The 23601-nt window shown below is 49.8% G+C and overlaps 1 protein-coding gene across 5 annotated transcripts in view; it reads left to right on the plus strand.

Moving 5' to 3' along the window:
• The window catches only part of EPHB2 (EPH receptor B2), an 86046-nt gene that overhangs the window by 38341 nt on the left and 24104 nt on the right, over positions 1 to 23601 (plus strand). For all 5 annotated transcript variants that reach the window (XM_015882707.3, XM_015882709.3, XM_015882708.3 and 2 more), the window contains exons 4-5: positions 18802 to 18957; positions 19573 to 19908. In XM_015882707.3, coding sequence (XP_015738193.2) covers positions 18802 to 18957; positions 19573 to 19908 — 492 coding nt within the window. The remainder of the gene's footprint in view (positions 1 to 18801; positions 18958 to 19572; positions 19909 to 23601) is intronic.

Here is a 23601-nt window from a genome sequence, read left to right on the forward strand (position 1 = left end):
GGGCTTTGCTATGGGCTCTGGAGTATGGAGGGTGTTTGTGGGGTAAGCAGAGTTTACCTTAGAGTAACCAGAGTTCTTTGTTGTCTGTAACATAGGGAAGACTGGGGGGGAAAAAGAAATGCTGCTGTTGAACGTAGTGTTTCTCATTTGAAAATTGGGCCAAAACCAAGGGATTATTTTTAACTTTTAATGTTGGGAAATACCCTCCGACGTTCTCTTTGCACAGAGAGCCCCTTATTTCAAGCTGGTGCGATGTCAATTGAGAGAGCTGGTATTTTACTTTGGCTGCACAAGGTAAAAAACGTACAGAAAATTTAATCTAGAAGCCATGATTAGCTTAATTAGCTCCAGGGAAACTCTTTATTGTTCCCCATCTGCCTTAGCAACGTAGTATATCACTGGAAAGTATGCATAAAAGCCCCCATAAAGGTTAGGAAATGGAATCAAAGTGTTTCATAGCTAACACGATTGCTGTGTTTATGTAGACCGAACTTCAAACGAGGTGAAATTAGTGTTGGCCGAGTGAAATGAACACTTCTGCATGCTGTGAAGGAGGACTGGGGTTCGGTGACACCGAGCAGCAGTGCTCAGTCCTTGTGTGAGTGGAGCACCATCAGGACAGAGCAGCGTGAAGGACACGGTGCAAACAAGATGATCTGTGAGCGCAGCGCATCTGAGCCATCATTGCCATCATGTCTTGACATTTGGGGAACCGGTGTCTAAGAATGGAAAGGAAAAATATAAAGAGCTTTGAAAGGTGTTAAAAAGAGAGCAAACAGGAAAGGGAGGGCTGTGAGATCTGGCCACCAGGTGCTGCGAGGCGGGACTGCAGAGCGGTGCCATATGCTTTGGGTGAGCTGTGAGTGCCTTGGAAGTGCATTTGCCAGCAGAAGAGGCCCTGAGCCAGCACCTCAGACCTCTGCACTGGGAAGTTTCAACACAAGCCCTTCCCCAGGTATATAGCAGCCCCAGTGGCTGCCTGGTCCTCAGAGACAGAGCTGTTCCTTGTTTGGTGGGTTAAAATGATGCTAGCATCATCCTGGGGTCCTTGGATGCAACTGGGGATTGTGAATTTAGAACAGTTTACCTCCAGTTTACCTTAAATGTGCATTAGCTTTGATCCTGATAAATGGAAACTCTGAAAACCCAGTTCTCATGGTTTCATCTGGCCAAAGGAGCTCGGACTCCTGCAGCCTTTGCAGAGCAGAGAGCAGCTCTGAAGCTTTGTGTGCATCCTGGTGGCACCATGCTGCGTTGCAATACAAGCAAAGCCGCACACCACTGCGGTGCAGCATTACAATAGCTTGGATATTAGGGGATAAAAAACCCTCACAAAGAGTGGTGATGCATTGGAGCAGCCTGACCGGGGTGGGGTGGAGGAATCACCATCCCTGGAGGTATCCAAGAGCCATGGAGGTGTTGCACCGAGGGACATTGGTCATGGTGGGGGTGGGTTGGGGGTGCAGCCCAAATTGGAGCCCATAAACTGGAGTAACGTGGGTGCAGTTCTCCCATTCTGGATGGCTTTTGTAAAGATGGTGGTGACTTCTGAAGCTGCAGCAGCAGCAGATAATATTTGTCAAACAGCAAACAGCACACTCCATTAAATGCACGATATCTGTCTTTTTATGGCATTAGCTCTCCAGGAGGTTTTCTGCAGAGATGTGGAAGTGGTCTGTGCAGCATCACAGGCATGTTTGCTTTCAGACAGCAGCTGGTGGTTTCCATCACGCTGTTCCACCTTTCTCTCTGTCCTTTATGAGTGAACACAGCGTCTGCACCTTCCTGGGCTGTACAGTGTGTATGGATTGAAGTACTCGTGTATATAGAGCACCAAGGGACAGGCTGGGCATAAGGCACCACCCAGGGATCTCAGTGGGCTTCATGCTGATCTGTCTTAAGGCATCTTGGTATCAATTCACTCTTTGTGAGCTCTGCTACTCTTCCCCTTTTCCATATCCCTCCAGCCTCGTGCACCAGTGATAATTATCCGGGCACATCTTGCTCTAGCCATGATAAAGAGCGTTGCTCTGGCAAATGACCTGCCCATTTGTTCTAGTGCTTGAGTGTGCTGTCTCACAGATGGCTCAGGAGCCTACAGCACAGTGCTTGGTTTGCAGGGAGGTGTGACAAAGGAGGAGGCGATGCCTCAGGCTGCAAAGCCAGCGAGATGCTGGAGCTGCTCTCCTATACCAACCAGCACCATAAGGATCCATAGAGCTGAAGGAATAAAAAACATAAGAGGGTTTAAATTTGCAGACCTTTCCTGGCAATGCACTGCAGAGCAAGACAAATTAATTCTGACCCTTTTGGTGTATGTGTACAACCCTACTTAATAAATCAGGAACGGTAAAAGTGGGGAAAACAGGATTAGTTGGAACATTTGGGGAATGACTCACACCCAGATAGGCTTCTCATTCACCGTTACCTGCTGTGTACCCCAATTACAGACTAAAAAATGCCTTAATTTCCCACTGCATTGCCTTTGCAGAGCTACCTGCAGTCCACAGCGTGCCTCATGGGGTGCAGTGCCTCTCCGCCCTTCCTCTTGTATGGAGGAGCCTGTAATTTGCAGTCACCTTCACAAGTACAGTGGTTATGCCATTACCATCACTTACGTCAGCTCCATCATTGATCCGTGCTATAATGTCGGTGTTTTACTTCCAATTTACACCCTGGGAATGGACCTGTGGCACCGACTGAAGAATACAAGAGGTGGTAAGCTGTTGGTAGGATAAACGTCCCCAGACTTACTCCAACATGATCTTCCAGCTGCTGCTAAGCAAATCCCAGCCTGAGGACCTGCACAAGGTCTGTGGCACTGCAAATGGCAGGGCGGCCCTATTCACCTCCATTTATTTCTTACACCAGTTGCTCTGCTTTCTAGCAGAGGATTAGGAGGTTAGAAGAGAAACTCTTATCATGCCACTGCTTAATCGTGTTGTCACCATGAGTGTGGTTAATTTGCAAATAGAGTGACAAACTTAAGTGTATGTATCTTCAGGATACCCTATAATTAGAACTGGTCTTTTTCTTGCTTTTGGAAAGGTTGTTGTTTTTTTTTTTGCTGTCTGGCTCAGATGGAACCGATCCCAGTTTGTTTTTGTTTCTCTTGAATCAGAGCGTGGTTGCTCTTTCCAGGATTTCCCAGGCAGAAATACGTGCATGGGAACCACGTGTGGCACTTTGTCTGGGATCCATCAAGCCCTCTATGCATGCACTGCACACATGATCCCTGCACGCTTGAAGGCTTTGATGATATTTGGGTGTATCTGATGCTACACACCTCAGCATGGACCTCAGCAGGGGTTTGCCTATGTGCAAAGCTTGGCTTTCTGGAGCTGCAAGGCAGCCATAATGGAATCATAGGGATAGAGAGATAGCTCCCCATGTCTGTCTGCAAACCCTGGCTCTGTGTACAGACTGGGGGATGAGAGATTGGAGAGTGGCTCCTCAAGAAGGGATGGATGATGGCAAGTTGCATGTGAGCCAGCAGTGTGCCCTGGAGTCCTGGGTTGGGGTCCCTTGGGTTGTAGAGCTTAGAATAGAAGAGGTAGAGGAGAGGCCCCATGACGACCTACAGCCCCTCATGGCCCACAGCCCCTCACAGGGAGCAGAGGGGCAGCGCTGTGCTCAGCTCTCTGGTGGCACTGATAGAGCCCAATGGAATGGCATAGGGCCATTCAGGGTCTCAGGGGGGTGGTTTATTAGGGGAAGGCCCCATCTCTGGGGTTCTGCCTGCAGGACACACCTGACCCGCAGCCCAGCTGCGTGCGCACACGCTTGTGGGGGAGCAAGATGGGGTTTCCATGGAAACCAGAGCCATGGTTTGCTGCACACCGTGCTGGAAGGCCAAAAGCAAATGCGTGGTGGGGGGAGGAGGCAGAGTATTGCAGGCTGTGGGCCATCCCTTGGCACCCTTACACAGGGCACTGGGGGCAGAGTCCCTGAGCTACCACACCATGCTAACAAGGAGGATTAATTAACCTGGGGGCACCTCCAGACAGCTGCTGGCTCCCAACACGGGTACGTGTGGCTCAGGTTGTTGCAAAGCAATGGGGTTGTGGGTCTGAGGATGCATCATTCTGCTTCATGGGCATTGCAACCCGTATCCATGCTGTCACACAGTGCATTGGAACCCATGGGCCTGCTTGTGGCTGCAGCAACACTGAGTGCTGGAGCTGCTAGCAGACTGGGAATGTCTTTTGTCAAAGCTTGAGATGCCTCCAACCTCCTTTAATTAAAGACAATTACTGCTTTCAGCCCCTCTTCACAGCTCGGCTGGGTTGTTTGCAAACACACAGCTGCGGGAGTCTTTGTGCCCCTCTCCGAGTCCCGCTTCCCTGGAGACGCACAGAGGTTTCGTTATTGCCAGCATTGCTGCTGGCGAGCAGCAGAAGGGAAGGAGGCTCCCAGGCAGCCCAGAGATACTGAGGTGCACAGGGAAAGCTCTGCAGGGCAGCCCATAGCAATGCTGCCTGTCCATGTCCAACCTTCCAAGCATTGCACAGTGCTGGCATTCGCAGCTTTGCCATAGGAGTGAGTAGAAACAAAGGAAGAGTAGATGACAGTGGAGACATTTGGGCTGCAGCAAAGGCAGCTCCTGCAGACGGGACTGTGCGGACAATGTGAGCCTCTCTGTGTGTCCTTTTAAATAGTGCCCTGCTAAGTTAGCCGTGACTTTGCATCCTGGTCTAAAGAGGCTGCTTTGCCTCACTGCAGGAGCTTCACCAGGCAGGCCAAATCTGTGCTTTGCTCAGAGAAAATGCGAAACCTCCTGCAACCAATAACCCCTCTTTTCTGTGCTTGAATAACTCAGAGGCAGCCAAGTGAGGGCTGGCGCGAGAACAAGCAGCATCCACTGCAACCCTCTGGGATGCTGTTTCCAAAAATACGAGCCTGAGCACAGTGGCTGTGCTTGAAGCTGTCTCGTAGCCCCGGCTCTCCTATGGATCTTGCATTGTTCTGCAGGGAAGCATCCGACCCCAGATGCTACGGCCAAGGGCATGGCTTCTCTGTTTTCAGGTGCTAATGGTCTCCTCCGGGAGGAATCGGAGCAGGAGTTCCTAGCAGGCAGGGCACTGTGTGCCTTTGAAGCGTTTGGTTGTTAAATCCATCGCTGGGGCCTGAATGGTAAGTGCTCAGTATTCAGGCTCAGGGGAGCCAAGATCCTTTTTTGAGCTACTAACAGTCTGACACCGCTCTGTCTTCTCAAATTCATTTTGCAGCTCCGATTCCCTGGTGAACACTAATCACTGGGCTGAGCACGAAGGGAATCGTTTGCTACAAATGGGAAGCCCAGAAGCCGTTTCTCCTTAGACAGGCTCTCCGTGGACATCTTTGATCTGTTTTGGGGTGGCTTCTGATTCAACAGAAGGCTCCTGAAGGCCCACAGGAGAAACAGCAATGAAGGATTAGAGCAGCCTCCTAGAATGGGTTTAATGCACGTGCAGATGCTGTGCTGTGCATTTAGCTCACTGGGGGATTCACAGGGTCAGACACCTGTTGCATGCAAGGCCAAGTGCTTCAGAGCCAATCTGAAGTTGCTTATGCTCCTGTGGCTGCAGCATTGATGTCTGTGCGATGCTGGACACAATCCATGGTCCTTAGTGCAGATCTTCCTGCTGTCATGGTTGATCGTGGCTGTCCTTAGCCCATAAGCTGTGGCTCAGCAGAGTAAGGTCTGGTTGTTCTGTGCAATCCAAACACATCACGGAGGTGCCTTCCATAGAGTTTCCCATGCACACTGTGCGTTCAGATCTTTCCAGAACCATCGTGGTGTTTTAGCAGTTTGCAAACATCTCTACTGTTCAGACAGCAAGAGAAACAAGGCATGGATGGAGTGCTGCTTCCTCCTGTCTTCTGGCACGCTGTTCGTATTCTCAGTGCCCGTGCTGTCTTGTGGCTGTGAGTTATGCAACTTAATGATGCGCTGTGTTAAAAAATACATCTTTTGTTTTATGCATGAGGCTTTTATATATATATATATATTTGACACTGTATTCTTACGCTGTAAGAAATGGAAAGCAGTCTTTTCCCATTCATGCCTATGTTACGGGTGGCTTCGTGTACCTCCCTGAGTTCTCTCTTTACAAACTGAAGGTCCTCATCTGGTAGACTCACCATATGGAAGCTGCTCTGGATCCCTAATCACTTTTATCATCCTCCTCGTGACCTTGGCTAGGGGTGAGCACCATTGCAAACACTGCTCATAATGTGGCTCCTTAATAGCATTCCTGTTTCAGATTGAGTTCCTTTCTTAATAATTCCTTACATTTTCTCCCTTTCTTTTTCTTTTCGATGATGGATGGGCTTTGAAGTGATGTTTTCAGAGAATTATCTCTAGTGCTGCCGAGATCTCCTCCCTGCATGTTAATAGCTAATTTAGTGCCCATCATTGTGTTTGTATAATTAGGCCTCTTTTTCCCCAAGTGCATTAGTTTCCTTTTGTCACCACTGAATTTCATTTGTCATATTATCTCCTACCCGCTCTTTGAGAGTGGCTTTAGCTCTGGTAAACCTGGTTGATGTGGGGAGGTCAGGAGACAGCACGGACTCACTCTATGCTCCCTGCCCAGCTGGGTGACTCTTAATTCCAGCACCCCAATGAGCAGCATCCTCAGCATCTGTGCTCCTGCCCTGTGCTGTGTGTGTGCCAGTAGAGGTGTAACTTGTGCATTATACAGTGTCTGGTGGGTTTGAACTCTGGATGCTTCATGTTGGTGGGATTTTTGTGGCTGGATGGTGATTTTTTGCAGTTCATCAGGCCCTGGCACTGCTGCCCAGGGAAGCTGTGGATGCCCCATCCCTGGAGGTGCTCAAAGTCAGGTTGGATGGGCCCTGGGTGGCGTGATCTGGTGCCTGATTTAATGGTTGACAGCCCTGCCTGCAGGAGGGGGTTTGCAAATGGATGATCCTTGATCTTTGGATGATCCAGGCCAAGCCACTCTATGATTCTACGCAGCTTGTCCTATTGGGGTTGCTCAGCTCTTGGCTGGAGCTGGACACTAGAGATTTCAGTGAGGTGGAGGGATTGGAGTGAATCTAATCAAAGCTACAGCTCTGTACAAGGCAGTTAAAAGAGGATGGAACCCAGGCTCCACTGATAGTTCCAGATTCTATGAACAGAGACAGCAGCCACAAGCTTGGACAGTTCCATGTAGATGTTGAACGTTGCCATCCACTCTCCATCACCATCCACCCAAGACCTCACTGCACACAGCCACAGGTAGCTTGCTTTACCTTTACGTATAGCCTTTTGGTGAGCAGGAGAGGCCATAAAGATCCCTGATAACCCCCAAAATCCTGTCCTGTGACATATAGTGTGCCAGGATTGCAAAGCCAGCTGCAATCTGCCGCCCATGCCAGCTGGTTCAACTCTACATGGCTCAAGAGAGATATGAGGAATAGACCTGTAGAGTGCTGCAGAGAAATACAGACGTGGTCCTGAGAGCCCTGAAGAATGCCCATCCATGAGAGACTGAATGAGCTCAATATGTTTAGCTTCTCAAAAAGGAGATTAAGAGGTGAGATGATTACCAGAAGGAAATACCAGACTCTAAAGAGCTTTTTAATCTAGCAGAGAAAGACATCACAAGAACCAGGAGGGTTAGACTGAAGCTAGACAAATTAAAAAATGAGGCGTGTGTTTCTGAGTGATTAACCACTGGAGCAAGCTAATGAGAAAAGAGGGACTTCTCCATGTTATGGAGTATGTCAGACAAGATGGTTCATTTTCTGGGCACTCGGCCTTTGCTGAAGACCTGGCTGGAAGTTGGGAGCTCTGCTGTGCACAGCTTGTGGTCCCCAGGAGCCACATAAGGGGTTTGTTGGCCAAGGGGTTGAGCTTGCAAGAGCCACGAGTCTCCTTTGGAAGTGTCATCTGCTGTGATTTGCCCCAAGCCAAGTCCGCAGCACCCACCAAGAGTATGTAACATCACACACCCGAGCTCTCAGTGAGCCACCAGCCAGTGGCTCAATGAGGCTGATCTGCTTTCATTAACCAGATTAGCTGCTTTAATCTGCTGAAAGTGAGAGGCGGTGCTGCTCAGGAAGGCCACAGTGGGGCTCTTTCTGCTGAGAGGTGAGGGCAAGCTGTGGGGCTGCATGGAGGCAGCTGGGAGCCAGCTGGCTGCATAGAGACCCCTTCCCAGCGCCCTTGGCTGCCCTTCCTGCATGCCCTTTATAGGGACAGATTTCTCCCCTCTCCTCCCACCTGTTCTCCAGCCCTTTCCTTTGTATGGATGGAAGATTGAGCGAGGGATTATGCTGTTCCTGTGCTGTCCCCTGATCGATCTCCCCATTGCAGAGGCACGTGACCATGCATATATATCCACTTCTCCTGACCGTGTTTGCATACACACACATCCACCCTTCGTTGTTTTGGGGTTGGGTTTTTCTTTTGCACTGAACAAAGCAATGTGGCAGCAAATGAGTTTGCAGCCCTGAAAAGGAGGCTGTGGGAACGAGCCTGGCCTTCTGGCCCTCACCAGCAGTGCAGTGACCCTTTGGTGGTGCTGGGAGACATCCAGCGTCTATTCCTGACCCTATAGCTCTGGGGTCTGTTGGGCAGTGTGACTGCTGCTCTCCAGCCTTGCTTTAAACAGGTCGAGTGATGGGATCCGTCCATCGCCGGGTCAATTATTTCAATCCTTCTGCCACCACATGGGATGCAAAGTTGGGATGCAGAAGCCAAAATCCCAGCCCTGAGCTCCCCCAGCCACTCCACCTCCCATTCTCACTCTGTGTTTTATTTCTTGGTGCTCCACAGCTCTTTTTGCCCAAGGAGAAAAGGATCATGCAAATTATTTGCCCCAAGGGATCTGTGGGAGCTGTTTAAGCCAGCAAATGCTGCCTTCTCCCCAGCTGTGCCATGCAATTCAGTATCCTCATGAATTTCTTCTCCCCTAAGTGCAGGAAGGGGCTGACAGATGTTAACACACAATCAGGGTCTCAGGAGAGAGGAATTAAAGCCACACTGGACCCTTGGAAGACACACATTAGTGTCAGAAATTTCTAATCAATCAGCTCAGAGCCTCCTGGGGTCAGAAGCCTCTTTGAAACTCAAACGGGGAATGGCTCCTAATGGGTTTTATTTTGATTGCTATAAATTGATTAGCTCCAAGATAAACAAGTTTTGTTTCCTTCTGAAAGCTCTAAATACACTCTCGGGGAGGAGAAGCGGTGGAGTCTGATTGCTTCCCATTAGGACATTTTCCCTTTGCTCCTGCCCCATCACCAGTTTGCACCAGGCACTATTTTACCCTGCAGAGGTGATGGATGCATCGTGCAAAGGGACTTTGGCAGAGCTGGAGGAGGATGCAGGTTAGAAGAGAAAGTGTGAGCATCCTCGCTGCTTTTCCAGGGTGAGATGTGAGACACGACTTAGCCCTGGAGAGAAAGCACGTGTGCTTGTGTGTTGGAAGTATCACTGTGCTTGGAGCTTGGAGGTTGGGTGGCTGTGTGGTTTTTGAGCTGTTTCAGCCTGGCAGCTGTGATGCATTTGGGAAACACTTGGTGTGGATCAGCACTCTGTTATCATGGAGCTTTCCCTGCAGGGTAGAGGAGGCTGCCTGCAATTGCACTGAAGAGCTGGGGAAGGAAAGAGGTCGGTGCTGGATTTTAAAGGATCTGGGTGCATCTGCTGAATGGGAGCAGCCCAAGAGGAGCTGATGGGCTCCAATGTGCTCCTTATAGCCTGTCTGTGCTGCCTGCATCTGTGTCTGCTCCCTTACAGCCTCTCTCTTCACCCTATAGCCCACCTGTGCTTCCTGCTGCAGTCTGTGCATGTTCCTTATAATCCAGTTTCTGCTTGCTAGAAATTCCTCTGTGCTCCCTCCAGCTTTATGTATTCCCTACTGCTCATGTAGACTTCCTACAGCTTCTATAGGTTCCTTACAGCCTCCCTTCCATACAATCCATCCATGCTCCGTACAAACTGTTGTGTGCTCCCTGCAGACCCATGTGTGCTGCATGCTGCTCAATGAGTGCTTCCTACAGCTTGCATTGTGCTTCCTGCAGCCTTTTTTTTCTCCCTGCAGTCTGGTTGTGCTGCCTACAGCCTGTTTGTGCTCCTTACAGCCTGCATGTGCTTCCTACAGCCCCAATGTTGCTCCCCACCGGTCCATTAGCATTCCCTGAAGCCTGTGTGTTCACCTTACAATGCTCCTGTGCTCCTTTCTGCCCTGTATGTGTGCTCCCTACAGCCCCAGGGTATTCCTTATACCCAATGTTTTCTCTCTACAACATTCTGTGTGCTACTTACAGGCTCATTTTCGCAGCCTATCCCACTGCATGTGCTCTTTGCTGCCCTGTGTTTTCTCCTTACATCCCATGCAGATTCCCTGCAGTCTGCTCTATTCTACCCCTGTGTCTGCTCCATACACCCACATTCAGACCCTTCGTGCTTCTTAAAACCATGGGTATTCTCCATAGGCTTGTGTATGGTTGCTTCTGTGCACTTTACAGTCTTATGCGTGTTCCCTACACTCCCACATATTCTCCTTAGGGAGCAGCACTTTGCTCCAATCCCTCTTAATCAGATGGAAAGTCACACCAAGCAGCTCCATTTATTGACTTGTTTTGTTCGTATGCCTTCAGTCGTGTGTCTGTCCCAACCAGAGGCACAGTGGTGAGATGGGGACAGTGCTGTTCCTCTTTGCACTGTGGTGGCACAGGGGACAGTGCCACGCAGCTGCGCAGTGAAGCCCAGGAGATAACACAGTTCATATTTCTGTGCTGAACAGGGAGCTGACATTAATGAACAGCTAATTAACAACGCAGGGCTTGATGGTTGCAGTGTCAGCGTCCCTAATTAGTCTCACACTAATCTGCTTTAATTAACTGTCCCCGTCGCAGGTTTAATTTAATTTTCAGCTCTAGACCATAGATAGCAGTTCTGTGACTGGTTTCCAGTACCACAGCATCATCTGTAATGGGACAGACTGGCAGGGCAGCAGTGGTGGCCCAGCACAGTCACAGGGGAGGAGCACATCAGTAGGTGCCTCATGCTCTTCCATATGCTGCTTTGCCTGCATCTGCCTTGTTTTATGGTATAATGAGCTGCTGGCCCTTCCCCATCTTGGTGCAGCCGTAGCGTGGGCCATGAGCTGTTGTACCATCCATTGCATGGATGAGTCTCTAAGCAGAGATGCACATGCATGTTAGCAGAGGACAGCCCTCCTGGGATCAGCTGGCATTGCTCCTTCCTTGGTCGTTAGGTTTAGAGCACAACAGTACAAGTTCCCATGTGGACCCAATAATAACCCAATTCCATGGCACCATTTCCAAGCTATGGTGTGCACCCTGCTAGAATGAAGGGAGCAGATGTGTCAGGATGGGATGTTTGAGGTTTTACACTCCATTAATGAGGACTGCACCAGGAACAGGCTGAGAAGTACTGCAACCTGGCTCTGCTTTTCCATCTCTTGCTCCTCCTTCACCAAGCAGGGCAGGAGCCTTTTCAGATGCATCATCTTAGGGGCCACACTCATCTGTGATGAGGATGGTCACCCTCACCATTAAACTGAATGTGCTCCTACTCTGCAAAGTAATCCAAGCTCTCTGTGAGCAAAGCCCCACCATACAAAGAGCATATGGGAACTTGGTGCCATTTCTTTCACTAAATGCCCCTGCCAGTGGTGCCACCATCTTTATAAAGCCAGCATCATGCTAAGCATCTCTTCCCCTTGAAAATGATATGCTGCAATATTATCTGTTTGTCTGGTCCCCTGAAACAGTCCCTCAGTGGCTGGTTTAATAAACTACAGCACTTGCATCACAGAGTTTTCCTTGGCTGACTGCTAAAGCTCTTGGGTCCTGTTATCTAATGCTGGCTGGCACTGGGAGCTGATGGCAGATATTCCTCCTACTTTCAGGACGAATGGAAAATGTTAAGGTATTGGCAGTGGAGCAGCAATCCTCTCTGCACACACAGTGATGTTCATTATATACCTCCCTCCTTTTGTGTCACAACAGAGAGTTTCTTTCCCAGGTCCCTTCACTTTAGAAGGAAGAGTGGTGGAGAAAAGCTTTCAAGTGTGTAAGGTGCATTTTGATGGATACAGATAAAGCCGTATAAGGGGAGTATGAGCTGTTGAAAATTGCCTCTTTCTGACTGTTTTCTCCCCAAACTCTGTAGGCTTGGCCTCAGGTTGCCATACAACACTCCTCCTGATGGATATAGGAAGATCATTATTTAGGGCTGTTTTTTCTCACATCACAGCATCCTGACAGAGAAAGTTATCAGCGAAATAGAAATCAGGGGGACCTCGGGTTCAACCTCCCCTTCCTTCCCTTCCTGCTCATTGATGTTGATCCCTTGTACCCATCAGTACCGCAGAAAGCTTCTACCCAAGTGATGCGCTGAGCATGGAGACAAATGCCAGCAGAGGAAATCCTCATTAAAACCATTTGGTTTCTGCTTTACCTCCCCATTGCTGTTCCTAACCGTGACCCAAAGTACCCAGCAGTTTGATTTATTGTTTTTATATATATAATTAGTTTTCAGCTAATGAAGATGTGCCAAAGGTCCTATTGAGTTCTGTGTCTCCAAGACATTGCCATGGCTTGTTTGGAATGTGAAGATTTTCTCCTTGCTTTCCCTTCAGAAATTCCTGTTTATTGAAGTTCACTTCAAAGGGGGAAGAAATAATTCTCCTCTGTGACAGTTTCCTATGCTGCTTTTTGGTCGTAATAAGGGTTTTCTCTCCTCCTGGGTTTGCTGTGAAAGGGGATTTCTGGGAGAAAACCTGATAAATATTCTCAGTTCCACACAATTCAATTTGGAGTGAAGCAGGATAATAAAGTAGTTGCTGCTCTCAGCAGTAATAGTCAATGGAGATGAGATGGAGGGGAATTGCTTTGGTTCATTTTGGGGGTTTTTTTTATTCCCTGGGCATTCCTATCGGAAGGGAGGAAGAGGATGGGGATGTATTCAGGAGAGGAATCTCTGACTCCCCCAAGTATTGTGTTGGCTTCCAAACTGGCTCTGGCAAAGCAGAAGCATTAATTTGGTGATCTCAGAGGTCTCTTCCAAACCTAATGATTCTAAAGCTCTGTGAGTGGGCATGGTGGGGATGGGTTGATGGTTGGACTGGATGCTCTTGGAGGTCTTTCACAGCCTTAATGATTCTCTGACATGTTAGTGGGCACATGTTGATGGTTGGACAGGGTGAACTTGGAGCCTTAATGATTCTGTGACATGGGTTAGTGGATGTGATGGAGTTGATGGTTGGACTTGGATCATCTTAGAAGTCTTAATCATAATGATTCTATGACTGGTATTGCAAAACATCCATCAAATAAATGCAGGGAGGGAGCTCTCCTAACGAGGTTCTTTTTTTGCCTTGCTGATCTCTCAGCAATAGCCTACGTGCATGCAGCTGCCTGTTACTGCAGAAGCCACTGTGCTCCCATGCCCTGCCTGTCCTCTGCACGTGGGGAAGAGCTGGCACGTGATTGTGTGCTGCAGATGCTGTGATGACGCACAAAGACAGGAGAGCTTGGGGGCTGGGGGGGGTGAGGAGGGGGTGCTTGAGTAGCTTTAATCCTGCCATTTCCAAACATTCCAGCACTCAAGTCAGCAGGCTTTAAAAAAGGAATCACCTCTCCCCATCGTGAATCTTCTTGATTTGAATACTTCATGTGTTTTGTTTCGTCTGCAGGGCTCAGATAGCAAGCTGGCTGCTCCTAAATAATGCTTTGGACAGACAGACAGACTGTATAAACACAAATGGATGCAGCAATAGACACGAGTTCCAGCTATACCCTCTCATGACTCACTGTCGCCCTTACTTTTCCAGCACTCTTCCCTTCTCCAGCCGTGGCTCAAAGCTGATACAGCCCATGTAAGGGAGGCTGTGTGTAAATCCTCCCCTCCTTTGCAGCGTGGCTTTCAGCTGAGCCACAGCTTTACTGCAGATGGGATGAGACACAGTGAGTTTACTTTCTTTGCAGACTGAAAACCAGAGGAAGGGCAAGCTTAGCAACCAGCTTCATTGCTGTTTGGAAGCATTGGTTGTGCAGGTCTACCTGGGGCATGTATCACCATCAAGCATCTGGTGATCTCGGTCCCCATGGTGTCCCCTTGCAGCCCCCTTCTGTCTGTGAGCAAGGTGAGCCCCGTGACACCAGATGCATCTACTACAGCTCAGGTCACTGGGGAAGCCTTGAAGTCATTCAGGGGCCAAAAATGTGCTTGTTTGGCTATGTGTGAATCAGAGGTGGCAGGGACAGCTGGACATTGCAAGGGAGATGGAGGTTCTTTGGTCTGTGAGGTGACAGCTCCTGGGGACTCTGCATTGGAGAACAGCACTGCTGTCTGAATTAAGCAGTCTGTCCCTTTAAGAAAAGTGAAAAGCCAAGTTTGCTCCCTGAGTTGTGCCTACAAATGACTGTTTGACCTCTGTGCTCTTGTTAGAAGTGGCTCTTTTTTGCCTTCAGGCCATCAGCTTGTCTGCAGTAATCCCATTCGCTGTGCATGCATCCCTGCAGCCAGGAAGCGGTGGTCCATTGAGCAGGGGGGCAGGAGGAGCATTCAGGGGCTTGGAATAGGGAAGTGTGGGTGGCAGTGGGTTGCTGCATTGACAGGAGAGCCTGTCAGCTCCTGGGGAGAAGCAAAGTGCTCCAGGTGGATCTCAAAGCATCAGAGTGCTGCATCATTTCAGCTCAGGCTGACAGCGCGCCCACGTTGCAGGTTTGGAGCTTCATAAATACATAAGCAGCATATAAAGTGTTTTGGAAAGCAGAGGTGGATGCTGTGCTGCTGCCCTGGGCACTGTGACCTCCCTTCCTTGCTTGCTGCGAGCTGGAAAGTTAACTGTGGACTTACACCCTTAGTGATTTCAACTGCCATAAGTAACCCTTGTTAATCAGCCCTTATGCCAGCTCCACTCAGCACTGACTGCTGACAGAGAACAATGTTGTCATCTGGAAAGCGGTGCTGGCGTTTAACCAGCTGGCTGGGCTGGAAGCTTGTCTAAACTGGGTGCTAAGCTGCGTTAAAACGCAATGATGAAACATACCCGCTCTGAGCTTTCCTGGCCACCTCCACCTGGAATAGCTTCTTGTGCCCCTCTGGGCTCTGCAGGGTGGGAGGGCACTGCCGGGGTCCAGGCAGAGCATTGTGGTGCCATCAGAACTCTTGTATGGTTTTGAATGAGGGATGGGATACCCCTCGGAGCCCCTGGTTTTGGGACTCCTGACCTTAAAGCTGCTTCTCTTTGCACAGCCCTCCATGGGCTCATTGCTGAAGGGCGCATTGAATTGAAGGTCCACTTGAAGGGCTCTCGTCCTGGACAAGCTCCCTTTTTACTTTCATGTTTCCTTTAGGATTAAAGCCCTTCTCCTTGGGCTCTAAACATGGAATGTTTGTCAAGTTTACGAGCGCTTTTAGAGAGGCTTTTAGAGAGAGCATCCTCTACCTTCTTTTATAGGGCTGAGATAAGATTATCTTTGTTTTTAACACCAATTAAAGCAAGAAGGGTTTATGGGATTAGGGGTTTTCCATCAGTACAACTTTGATGTCACCACTTGCTTGCTCAGTTTGCTTCTTCCTTGTGTTAAAAGGCTGGGAGCCATTCCCGTAATGGTTAACATTAGAGGCAGAGCTCTCCAGGGCAGAAGCTTTGGGAAACATTTAAACAAGGCCAAACAAAGTAATAGAATGTGAAAGTCCTAAATTCTTCTGGAGACCACTTGGAGGAAACAGGCTGACTGGTTGAACAGTCATAGCACTGCAGTGTTTACAGCTGGTGAGATAGGGACATGCTTTCTGCTTTCTGGAAAGCATCTTTTTTCAATGCTAAGATAAAATAAATGGCTTTAATACAAGGAGTCTAAAGCAGAAGATAAACAACCCTATGCTTTTGCAGGCAGTGGCTGGAACGTCTATCAGTCCATACTCTGCTCTGTATGAAAACAAGAGGGTGAATAAGGAGAGCATGACATTTGGTACATCTGCTAGCACGTAACGGCTCAGAAACAACGTTGTGGTTTGGCACCTTGTCGAGCTTTGGCTGGCGTTGCTCCATGCAGATCACCCTGTGACTCCCAAGGCAATGCTGTTTTCCAGCACCTCAAGCTCTGGGTTCTTAGATGCATGACAAGCTGCTGAGATAAGATTTAGGGGTTAGAACTGCTCACTTGTGGGCAGGATGCTGAATTATCCACTATGCTGGGGCTGGGAGCTCTCCTAGGCCAGCAGTGTCCAACCTGGTGGACTTCCAAGAGGCATTTGGATATGAATCATAGAATGGTTTGAGTTGGAAGCAACCCTTAAAGGCCATCTGGTCCAACTCCCCTGCAATGAACAGGGATGCCCACAGCTCCATCAGTGCTCAGAGCAATAATCTGCTTGAACTTTTGGTTAGCCCTGAAGCAGTCAGGCAGTTGCATCTGATACCTTTGGAGGTCTGTTCCACCTGAACTGTTTTAAGTACCGTTCAGGAGAGCACTGCTGCCCTCAGTCATACAAATACGTCCTTGAATGCTCTCAAGCATCTGCAGGAGCAAAGAGATCCAAAGTGCTTCTGACCCGTGAACTCTCAGCTTAATGTCAGCTTCGTGCAGGAAAGCTTGTGCACTGTGAATGTCTTTGGGACTGGCAGCTGCCCTTGGTGAACATACAGCTCCTAAAGGGTTTGGGGCTCAAGTTTGCCCTTTGGATAGAATCATAGAATGGCTTAGACTGGAGGACACCTTGAAGAGCATCCAGTTCCAACCCCTGCTGTGGGTTGGTGCCCCCCACCAGCACCCACCCATGGCCTTGGGCACCCACAGCTCTAAGCAACAGGGCCAGGACCTCACTGCCCTTTGAGTAAAGAAGACTCTTCCTTGATGTCTGCTCTAGCTGTCTGCGGTCCTTGCCACCATAATCTGAAGCTACTGGGAATACCTCATTCCCCTGTGCTCAGGCAGGGATGGAGAGCTTTCCATTTCTCTTTAAGAGCCCCCCTGACAGGTCAGGGATGCTGAACCATGAGCAGCAGGTAAGAAATTCCAAGCATTTCTCACTGACAGCCTAAATTCCCATCACAACTGATGGATGTGCCTCCCAGAGTAGGGGGGCTTGCAGGTGTGCGTGCCCACAGGTGTGGTGGTCTAGCCAGATGCTTGAACTCCTCACAGTGCTTGCAGGGAGATGACCTTGTGAACTCTGCAGCAGGGATTTACTGGCAAGCTCCTGGCGTGAAGGCTGTGAGATGCAAGGGTTTGGCATTGGGACAGAGCTGCAGGGATTTGGATGGAGGTGCTCCCTCCCTGAGGTTATGCTGGGGAAGCTGCTGGTGCTCTTGTAGGAGAGCATGGGGATGTAAGTGCCCAGGCTCTGCAGGAAGACCAGCAACAGGCTGAATTCCTTGGTCATCCAGCTCTCTTGCTCTTTTGAGCCTGTTTTAGGGTAACCTGGCTAAAAAGCTGGGGGCTTTTTATCCCTTTCAGGGCCTTCCAGTGGTGCTTCCCAAACAGGACATCACTCTACCCTGCCTGGGCCTCTCCATACCTCTGTGACACCCCAGCCCTAATGTCCCATTGCATCCCCATGCTGACTTAATGATGCCTCTGCACCCACCCCCAGAGCTGGTGCATCCCACTTGCAGGCTCTGCATGCTCAGTACCATTCCAACACATCTCATGTGACCCCAGGGCTGTCGTGGAGTGGTTGTGAAGAGGGCTTAGAAACTAGAGGTGCTGAGTTGACCACATTCCTCGTAAACCAAGCACCCAGTGGTGAGCTGCAAGCATGCAGGGTGCAATGGGGAAGTCCTTGCTGGAGTCACTTCTAAGGGAGTTGTGTCTGAAGGTGCCTGGGCTGGGACAGGGTGGCTCAAGGATGATGCTGGGGTTCAGTATCTCAGGGTATATAAGTTCCAAAGCCTTGTTACCTACTGCTGGGAGGCAGGAGGAGCAGTATTATGTGCTTGGAGGGATGATGTGGTCCATTCCGATCCCTTTCTAAAAGCTGTTAGCAATGGGAAGATGCTTTATTCCAGGCCTGTGCTGTCAACTCCTCTTCCTGTCTTATGGAAAATGAATGGGTTTATCAGGAGCATTTGCATTGTGCATTCTGACTTTATTGACAACTCTTTAATTCACATCACAGAGGTCGGCTGAGCTCTGCGTTCCTCTTCAGTTAATCTCATTTAACCCCGTTTTCCCTCCTGCATTTCCATTCTCTGCTCTCCAAACGCTGTCACTGTCGTTGGCAGTGACAGCACCTGGCAATGGGATTAATTGCTTATCTCAAGTATGAGGTAACACTGTGGGCTGCTAATTACATTTATCAGGAGGGAAATTGGAGGAATTGCCCAGGGGAAGGCTGTCCCGTGAAGGATGAGTGTTGAGAGCTGGTCCTGCAGGTCCAAGATCCTGTCTTTTTCAGAGCTAGAAGCCAACTCCACTGCCAAGTGCAGGAGTTATTTTTGTGTGTTTTCAAAGAAAAAAGGCACAGTTCATAAAGGGAATAAGGGGTAAAATTCCAGACTGGTTGGACTAAAGATTATTCTTTACGGGACAAAGTCATAAATACCCCAAACCCATTGAGAGCAGCAGACACTTGGAAGTGCTGGTGGAGGGGACTCTCATGCCCTGTCCCTTAGGGCTGACATCTGTTTTTCCCTATTGGCTCACACTGCTTGACCCAAAGGCACCATGCAGGAGAAAGGAGATGGCAAAGACCCCACAGTTCAGGCCTATGGAGTTGTGCTGTCCTCCACCCCAAAGCTTGGGCCTACAGAGCTGGCCCTACAACAAGATGGAAGGCAGCTGGAAGTTAACTCACCATTGCTCTTGATTCTCTTCCAGGCTGCCCATCAGGGACCTTCAAGGCCAGCCAAGGAGATGAAGGATGTGTCCATTGTCCAATTAACAGCCGGACGACTTCGGAAGGGGCAACGAACTGCGTGTGTCGAAATGGATATTACCGAGCAGATGCTGACCCTGTCGACATGCCATGCACCAGTATGTGGGCTCCAGGCAACTGGGGAGGGGTGACGCAGAGCTGGGGAAGGAGGCATGAATCAGCCAAAGCACTTAGGGTGACTCAGTGGAAGCCTTTGCTGCTCTAGGTTGTGGGATGAGCCCACCACATTGGGCTGCCCAGGGCCCCATCCAACCTGGCCTTGGGCACCTCCAGGGATTGGGCATCCACAGCAGTCTGGACTCCATAATTAGCAACTTATTCTTCCTAATATCTAATCTAAATCTCTCCTCGTTTAGTTTAAAACCACTCCCCCATGACTTATCACTATCAGACCATATAAAAAGATTGTCTCCCTCTTGTTAATGTGCCCCTTTAAAGATTAGAATGACACAATGAGGTCTCCCCATAGTCTTCTCCAGCCTGAGCAAGCCAAACTCCCTTGACCTTCTTCATAGGACCCCTCCTAGGCAGTCCTCTGAGCATCTTTGTTGTTGAGCCCCACTCCTTTCACGTAGACCCACTTCTCAGGCTTGCTGAGGTTCAACAAGAGAAGCAGCTGGGTTCAGCTCAGGGCGAGTCTTTGCTGGGGATGGGTTCCCATAGCTCAGAGCAGAGCCCCTGTTCTTATACCGTTCTCTCTATTCCCTTCATAGCCATCCCATCTGCCCCCCAATCCGTGATCTCCAGTGTGAATGAAACCTCCCTGATGCTGGAGTGGACCCCACCACGAGACTCAGGGGGCCGGGAGGATCTGGTGTACAACATCATCTGCAAGAGCTGTGGGTCGGGCCGTGGGGCATGCACACGCTGTGGGGACAACGTGCAGTTTGCCCCACGCCAGCTGGGCCTGACGGAGCCTCGCATCTACATCAGCGACCTGCTGGCCCATACGCAGTACACCTTCGAGATCCAGGCTGTGAATGGGGTCACTGACCAGAGTCCCTTCTCCCCACAGTTTGCATCAGTGAATATCACCACCAACCAGGCTGGTAAGAGGCCCTGTGTACTGTCAGACCCCAGTGGGACGGGGAGGTGGGGGTTTAGGGACTGAACACGTGTACTGGATGGAGTTGTGAGCAGGGCCTGAAGGAGAGGCAGAGTGGGATGAGATGTGGTGTGGTCTCTCTTGTTCTGTACTATGCAGATGCAGTGGCCTGACATTTCCTGGAAAAAACATAGAATCATATAATGGTTGAGTTGGAAGAGAACCTAAAGGCCCCCCAGCTCCAGTCATTACCATGGGCTGGTTCCACCCCTGCATCAGACTGCCTGGCCTTGAGCACCTCCAGGGATGAGGCACCCCCAGCAGTTTGGACAGGTTCAGAGTACTGAGAATTTCCTCCTAACATCTCACCTAAATCTCTCCTCTTTTAATTTAAAACCATTTCCCCTTGTCCTGTCACTAAGGGCACTAAGTTGCTTTCTCTCCTGTGTATAATAAGCTCAACCAGAGGGAATCCCAAGCTTTGAATAAGAAAGATACTTCTGTGTGCCCCAAGACAGGGCTGCCATGCCAGCCCCTGCAGCAGTCCAGCTAGTGTCACCATCCTCTGGTGTCTCAGCATTTCCCTCTGGCATTGGACCCATAATCATTTCTTTGGTGCCAGCAGGCACACGCACCGTAGGTGCCTTTAATCCTCATTGCTGGCAGCGTTGCAGGCGCAGCAGCAGCTCACACTGCTGCTGGCAGCCCCTGTTGGTGTTCCTGGTTCCTGAGGAGAGAAGGTAATATCGGCTCGAGTGTTTTGACACAAGCTGTCATCTCTGCTCCAACTGCAGAGAAAGTGTAGCCTCTGGCCCAAGCACCAGAACAGGCTTTGAAAACAGAGGAAAGCTGCAGAGATGGGAGGCTGTGAGCCAGCTGTACAGGATTGCTGCCTGGAAAACAGCTCCAGGTTCTGTGCTGCTGCAGGCAACCTGCCGTGCTCACCAACATCTCTCTGCTGTGCTTGGTGAAGAAGACAACATAGCAAAGCTGTGATAGTTTCCTTTTGCGTTGCCAGTTTCTGTGCTGGCCCGGAGGGTTGGGGCAAGGGACGTGCTGGGGTCGCTGGCATTGCTGTTTCCTAGGAGAGCTGCAGGTGGCAGCTGTGCTGGTGGCTGGGTGGCCTGCAGACCTGCTCTCCCTGTCCTGCCTGGTAGCCATCTGGACCTGGAGCACCTCTTGGGGCTGGAGCTGAGCTTAATCCTATTGCACGGTGGAAGCACATCAATATGGTGTGAGGAAGCAAGCAAGTGGTTGGTCTGAATGCTGCAGGCTGTGTGCAAGGAGTGTGAATGTTCCCTAGGGTTCCTGGACAAGGCAGCACTAAATTGGATGGTTGTGGACTGTTGCATTGGCACAGAGTTGCCTTGGAGGCTGTGGTGTGTATGGGTGATGGTGTTGGGTGTTGGTAGGGCAGTGGTGGTGCAGATGGGCATCACTTGGTTGGGGACACACAGTGCTCAGAAAGATAACATGCAAAAATGTTTCAGTCCCCCATGAACTTATCTCAGTGAGAAGCAGAAAGCAGAGTTGAAGGCAAATCTTCTTGCAGTCCCCTGATCATCCTCCTCCTTGTTTGATACTCCTTCATTATCAGGTCTCACACTTCTCAGCCTGTGTGATGTCTCCCTTAATGTATCTATTCATTAGCACTAAACAGTAACTGTCTGCTTGCTGATTCCTCTGTAATTAGAGGTTCTGAATTCTTCAGCTTACACTGCCTGGCAGCTTTGGTGTAGATCATTAGCAGTTGGTAAAAGAAGCTGCACACACAAAGGCAGAACCAGGACAGGAGAATGGAGGGTGTTGTACTGGGAGGAGAGTGCATGGGGAGAGTGGGACATTGAGCCTGGGAGTTGTTGGCTGCAGCATGGAGCTGCATCAGAGATGGATGAGGGTCCCCTCGCCTGAAGGCAGTGGGCATGGCATGGCTCCCCATAGCAGTGGGCACAGCCCCACACTGGGAGCACTGGGACACAGCTCTCAGCCATAGGGTTTGGGTTTGGGTAGAGCTGTGTGCAGCCAGGGGTTGGGTTTGGGGTCCAGTGTGGGTCCCTTCCAGCTTGGGATGTTCTGTGATTCTGTACTGAAATCCAGCAGCATCTTTCACCTTCATATATCATAACCAGCTCAGGCTGCCCAGGGCCCATCCAGTCTGACCATGGGCACCTCCAGGGATGCCAGTCTGAGCCTCTGAAAGGCAGTTCATCGCTATCACATCTCTCTCCAATGATTAATTACTGCCATCATTTAAAATACGTACCTTATTTCTGGTCTGGATTTCACTAACATTCATTCTAAACTTTCAACCTTTCTAGTTACTCACTGTTTGCTCTACACATCCAAGGACTGTGCAGCCTTATTCAGCTGTGTGAGGATCTCTTACGTCCTTGATGGTCTCTCTGGCAATGTCTTGGTCCCTTCCATGGTGCAGTATGCCTCTCTAGCAAGACCTACATTCGAGTTTCCAAACCAAAGCATAACCTCAGCGTAACCCAATGGCTCATCCTCTGCTTCCCTGCCATATGGAACTGCCCCCCTACAGCTCTGAATGGAGGCACGTCCAGGACTTTCCATCCACCCTAAGACCTTGACGCCTAAAAGAAAACAAACACACCATGCAGATTTAGGGTGCCACAAAAAAAACCCCTTTTCTCAGCCATTCCAGAACCAGAAATCTATGCCAAGAGGGGTGGATGAGATGGGATCTGAGAGGTGTGCCAGCATCCCAGGAGGGAAGGAGGGAAGCCAAGGGTCAAGGAGCTGAGCATGGCCCAATGCTTGGGATAATGGCACTTGACTAATTGAGAACCATGCCATGTGTCAGCCCTCTCACTTGTGACAATGCACCGCTCCTGCTTGCTAATTTGTGGCATTCTTTGGGGAGGGCTGGGGAGGGGGTTAATCTTGGTGCTGGGAGGATTTTCAGTCTCTGTTCATGCTGTGGATGAGCTGAGTGCCTGGGAAACTTAGGGAAGGAAAGGGCTCCTTGGGCAGGGAAGTTTTAAATAGCAAATGGGAAGAGCAGCTTTTGGTATCAGACTGTGGCTGCTGCTGACTGGGAAGGGAGGAGGAAGAACTGCTCTGCAGGTTACACCAATTCAAGACCTCCCAGTGTCTGGGGAAACAAGAACATCCAGATTTTTGGGAACCTGTTCCTTATATGAGTGATTCTTGTGTCACACGGAGTCAGAAAGGAGGATTTGTTCCAGTGTCAGAGGCTCTCGACTGCAAACAGAGCCCAAATGAGCTACAAACAGACTCCAGGATAGGTAATACAACATGGACACCAGCTAGTGTGTGGCATAGGAAATAGATATTCATTCCCAATAAACTGATCAGGAGAAGCATCCGCTGCTGAGGATTTGAATGAGCAGGACACAGGAGAACCCATGTTCCAGAGCGGAGACCAAAATGGCCTTGTGTGTTTAGCCTTGGTAAGGAGGGTGTAATTGCTGTGTGTATGTGTGCAGTAAGATGGAGGGACACCAAAAAGTGCTATTAAAGCAAGACAGATGTTACAGAATGGTCAGTGATGGGTTTTGGGTAGAGACACTACAGCAGAAGCCTGTATGCCTGTGTGATAGCAGAAATGTGAGGCAGGGATGTATGTGCTGAGCTACCATAGGGTTACTTCTAAGGTCCTCCTCTTCTTTGGAAGACTCGATGTCCCAGCCTATTGCCTTGGGCTGGCTTA

Source organism: Coturnix japonica, chromosome 9 (genome assembly GCF_054131305.1).
Source record: "Coturnix japonica strain WE chromosome 9, WE-NBRP24, whole genome shotgun sequence".
Lineage (NCBI taxonomy): Eukaryota > Metazoa > Chordata > Aves > Galliformes > Phasianidae > Coturnix > Coturnix japonica.